This window comes from Penaeus vannamei, chromosome 15 (genome assembly GCF_042767895.1).
Source record: "Penaeus vannamei isolate JL-2024 chromosome 15, ASM4276789v1, whole genome shotgun sequence".
Taxonomy (NCBI): domain Eukaryota; kingdom Metazoa; phylum Arthropoda; class Malacostraca; order Decapoda; family Penaeidae; genus Penaeus; species Penaeus vannamei.
This window is the reverse complement of record NC_091563.1, coordinates 41,794,749-41,799,748: the sequence shown is the minus strand read 5'-3', so window position 1 is coordinate 41,799,748 and position 5,000 is coordinate 41,794,749. Positions and strand designations below refer to the sequence as shown.

The 5,000-nt window shown below is 37.3% G+C and overlaps 1 protein-coding gene across 1 annotated transcript in view; it reads left to right on the top strand.

Annotated features, from left to right (window-relative positions):
- Positions 1 to 1,647: 1,647 nt before the first annotated feature.
- Positions 1,648 to 5,000, top strand: part of LOC138864225 (uncharacterized) — a 13,439-nt gene continuing 10,086 nt past the window's right edge. Inside the window, exons 1-5 of the mRNA XM_070130837.1 lie at positions 1,648 to 1,762; positions 3,737 to 3,835; positions 3,996 to 4,617; positions 4,715 to 4,822; positions 4,919 to 5,000. The exon at positions 4,919 to 5,000 is cut by the window's right edge and continues 5 nt beyond it. Of these exons, the coding sequence (XP_069986938.1) occupies positions 3,744 to 3,835; positions 3,996 to 4,617; positions 4,715 to 4,822; positions 4,919 to 5,000 (904 nt within the window). The 5' untranslated portion in view covers positions 1,648 to 1,762; positions 3,737 to 3,743. The remainder of the gene's footprint in view (positions 1,763 to 3,736; positions 3,836 to 3,995; positions 4,618 to 4,714; positions 4,823 to 4,918) is intronic.

Genomic DNA, 5,000 nt, shown 5'->3' with positions numbered 1-5,000 from the left:
CACACACACACACACACACATATATATATATATATATATATATATATATATATATATATATATATATATATATAATGTGTGTGCTTTGAAAATCATCTATGGTTGGGTTATTTTACCTGGACAAATCAAGTCATACTTCAAACCCGTCTTATGGCAAAAAGATACAATATTCTGAGCATTATTATCCCTGACATGAACTCCCACAATATTACAATAGGAGCTTCTATTGCTGCATAGGCCTATAATGGGCACAAGTCTACCAGCGCAGCGGTAAGGTGCAGGTCTAGCAATCTTGCGGACCTGCGTTCGATCCCACGCCCGGCCAATGAGAGGTAACCCCGGCCATTCTATGCACACAGGGGGACATTTGGGCAAAATAAAACAGACAGTATGTCACAGCGAAGAATGTCCATTGGATCAAATGGAATTAAAACTAAACTAAATCTATTGGATGGTCAACCAGATGTCCATACCTTTATTTATCTATTTATTTATTTATTTATTTACGAAGGCCGTAAGATGGTTTTCTGTGCGGGAAATTCATCCTGTGGTTGACTACTATGCTGTCGCCCCGATTATGTTCTGAACCTTTTTTGACACTCTAGCTGGAAGGTGACCTGAAGGGTGTAAATATATATATATATATATTTAATTAAGATGTTCAACTTGTATTCTTCTTATAACTATCTGCTCTCTTCTCTGGGTCTTATAGATTGGTCAATTATGGTGTTAAAAGCGTGATCCTCATAGTGGAAATTGATCCTTTTGCAACTGGCTCCTCAACGCTCAGTGCCAAATTGGGAGGAAAATAATAAATATAAAGTCTGCTGGGATATATTTTCTGGTGTCTCTGGTTGGGCGAAAATACCTATTCTCTGGGATGTCTAGATGGAGCATAGGATTAATCGGACGCCATATTGGTGCTTCAGACCTCAACATCAATGGTAATATATGTGCGCAAAAATTTTCAGTGGCTGTTCCATGTAGCTACATTGTTGATACTTTTGGCTTGCAGTATTCCAGTTTAAGGGGGCCGTCTTAACCTGTTGGTAGTATGTATAGCGAGTAGGGGCTGGATTCTCAAAAGAGCCTTAAAGTTAAGGGAATCAGGCCCCAGGGACCCCATATTTGACGAGACCCTAACCTGAAACGATGGTACAGCCTTGACCTTTCGTATTCAAAGAGCGGCTGCCATACGTTCGTAAATTCGAATGTTTCAGCTGTGAAGTATATGTTATACTTTACCGAGGAGAGACAAAGGGAACGACCTCTTCTATCCGTCTTTAGCTAAGGCCGAGGGGTATGGACTCATTATTGCATGGAGTACGAGATCACACGATGTAGCTTATCAGGATGGGTTGAGTCCATGCCCTTGATGTCTCGTTTTTAAACAACCAAAGTACAGGACACAGCCCTGCATAGCAAAATATATATTCTTGAAGATGCATATGTAGTAAAAAGCACCACTTAAAGCCAACGATTAGAAGACGACTCCAAAACTATCACTGATACGGTGCCAGTAATATGTAAAAAATATACGAAAGAACAAGACCACGTTAAAACCAATGGGTTAAATACAATAGTCCACCCTCAATTTATAACTGCATTATAGAAAACGGGAATGAACGATCAGCTGACGAGCATAAACACATTTGGCGGAAACTACAGATGAAGGTCAAGAAATTTCGCCGATTTTTCTCCAATTTTATGCGATTTTGTACATTAATTCCGTGTCCAATTGTTTTCAACGGTTAAGCAAGGGGTGAGTCAAACACGTGAGATAAGATAAATGTATTGAAGAGTGTTTGGAATTTGGAAATAAGTAAAAAACAAGAGATATTTATCACCCTCAAAAGTTTTAAAACAAAGTCATTGGTATACAGTTAAATGTATATAGATTGTGGTTATAGCTGTCTATTTTTTCCTTCTAATAAAGGCAGTGTCTGAAATGCTTAAGTAAGACCATATGCGGGTAGATTTATAATTTCCTAGACAAAGTAACAAGTTTAGAAGGTGTTACGTAATGTTACTCTTGTTTCAAATCCATGAAATAGAAAAGAATCAAGATAAATTATTATATCTGTTGATATGATCTTATTTTCATGCAGTTTGAGAGTACGAATTAAGCAATTTATTTGATAGATGGAAGCAGAATAAAGTAAAGTTATTTAGTAGGTAAAGAAATAATAAGAAAGATGAAAAATTGGATCACACTAATGTCTATAAACTGCTGAAAATAACACTTCCTCATATATCTGTAAAGAATTATTGGCTGAAAATGTTTACTAGTTGATCAACATTTACTTTATCTTAAAGCCACAGCCAGTCATTGTCACTTTCTTTAAACGTCATTGTATTTTTAGGGTATTTCCCTGTTTCAGACATAAAAACATTTATTAATTGTACATACCATATATATGTTCTGTATTGCATATCATTATGTTCACATATTTTATTGAATTAGAAATACTTGTCACATCCTTACATTACATAATATTCTCCTGAATTCAAGTTAGGTAGATGACCGAGCCTTGAATAAAGGTTTTCCTTTTTTGCACTCTCTTTATTGCATATGATATGACTAGGCTCTCAATTTAAGTTACCTGTTATGAACAATTTTGTCCAAATCCCCCCCCCCCCACCTATGGATCCCCACTGTCCCACCCCCACCTGTAATTCCCCACATATCCCCAGAATTGTAGAAGTTGGTAAAAGAAATAAAGGAAAAACAACAACAAAAATCCCTTTTCTCTAGCATTACTATTTATTTATTTGTTTATTTCTGGTTAAGCATCTCACTAGCTGGCCAGAAAAAGTCTCTTGAAACAAGCTATCTGTAAAAGATTTGCTGCCATATATGTTAATTTATCGGTTGAAACTAAAAGCTTTAAATACTTTATTCCCACTGATATAGCTTTTAAATGGTAGCTAATTTTGAATGCCAAAATCCTCCCATTTAAGGGTATGTATAGAGGTATTTTTGCATTTTTTAGATACTGGTTAAATATAGAGAAGTATAAAAGAAATGAAAAACTATAAAAATTGAACATATAGGATATTCAGGTTTGCAGAATTAATGATAATTACTTAGTTATACAGTTATTTCTTAGTAAAAATGAGATGATTCTCTTTTATACGTATTATCCATTTTCCTAAAATTATAGGGACCAAGAGAACAAAATCTGATAAAATTTCAAGATTTCTGAGTAAGATTACTGAATATCTTAGAAAACTTAAATTGAAATTAGGGTTGAATTAATTAAACTTGTATAATTTCAAAGTCTTTTTTTAATGAATTCCAGAGTACACTGCTGCTGGTATGACTGGTGTGGAAACCATAATTATGTACTTAAAGTTTCTTCATGCTTGTAATAACCATTGAAGTGTTAACAATTAAGCCATTACTTGATACACTCGACTCCAATTTTGGTCAGAGGTGTACTTGTACATACTGTTAAAATTGTGAGAGGAAAGTCAGGATCTTTACACAGTATGTTTATTATGTATGTGTGTGTGTGTGTGTGTGTGTGTGTGTGTGTGTGTGTGTGTGTGTGTGTGTGTGTGTGTGTGTGTGTGTGTGTGTTTGTGTGTTTGTGTGTGTGTTTGTGTGTGTGGGTGTGTGTGTATGTGTGTGTGTGTGTGTGTGTGTGTGTGTGTGTGTGTGTGTGTGTGTGTGTGTGTGTGTGTGTGTGTGTGTATCTATACACAATATATAAAAATTCATACCTTCTGTCAGAGTCACAATGCACCGCCAGAGAAGTGGATCAGGCTTCCCTTCGATGTCATCTTTTAGCGGACAGCCAAACAAGAGAATGAGGGTGCAAGAACCAGTAAAGTGAGTAATTTCCGATACTGTTTATTATCTTGATTTTTTTTTTTCTTAATGTTTATTGATTAGCTTATAGCTAATCCAAGATGTTTGTGTCCTGAATTACTTCTTAATAGATTAACAAGTCTCATGAGTGACAAAATGATTACCTGTTCCTCTTTTGCAGACAAGATGTTGTGGACGACTTTATGGATGACGATGAGTGGGGAGAACTTGATGAGGAGGCCATGGACGAGTGCATGGTCTTAGCCACTCAGATGTGCTCACAGATGCCCCAGAATAACAACGAGGTAACAAAACAAGACGTTGGGAGTAACTTCAGCTCCACGGTCGGCAATGCAGCTCACGGTGAGAACAGCCGGGAGCAGTTTCCTGGGTCTTACAAGAACAACTTCAACGACAGCGGGTTCTCCAGTGTGAGAAGCAGCGCCCTTAACCAATCCCGAGTCTTACAGAACACTACCAAGTTGGGCCGAGGTGTTGCCGGGCAGTCAAATAATGTGTCACGAAGTAATTCATACAGCCACAGATTCAATGACTTTTCCATCCCAGAAACAACAGTGCAAAAGAGCAATAGTTTTTCTCTTTCAAAGACAGTTCACAGCACAGGTAAAGTGTACAACTCTATACCCATTAAAGGGTCGAGTTCCAGCAGCTCCCACGGAAACATGCATCCAACAACTTCAGGAACATCTACGCTAAGTGATGGCAGTAATCAAAATCAGCTCAAGAAAATGCAGGATGAGAAGGCCAAACTTGAAGAAGATGTCTTGTTGAAGCAAGGGGAGGTGAGTAACATTACTAAATTAGATTTTTTGGCTCTATAATGTAAATCATGACAAGAGATGCATATCTCACTGATGCATATATTTTTTAAAATTTCAGATTTCCTTGTTAAGGCTGGAACTAAAGAGGAAGGAAGCAGCGTTGGAGGCAGAAAGGCTTGACCGCTGCACTGCACTGGAAGCTGCAGAAAAGAGAGGCAGAGAGAAGGTAAGATGTGAATAGAAATTGCCAAGAAAATGTTATTGTTACAGATGTTTCTGGTTGCCAAGATATATTTTTCAATGCTTTTCTTTTGGTTCTTAGGTGGCCAATGCTGCTGCTGAAGCCGAGGCCAAAACAAAGGAGTCCTTGAGGTCTGTTGAGAGACTGCAGGGAGAATTGCATT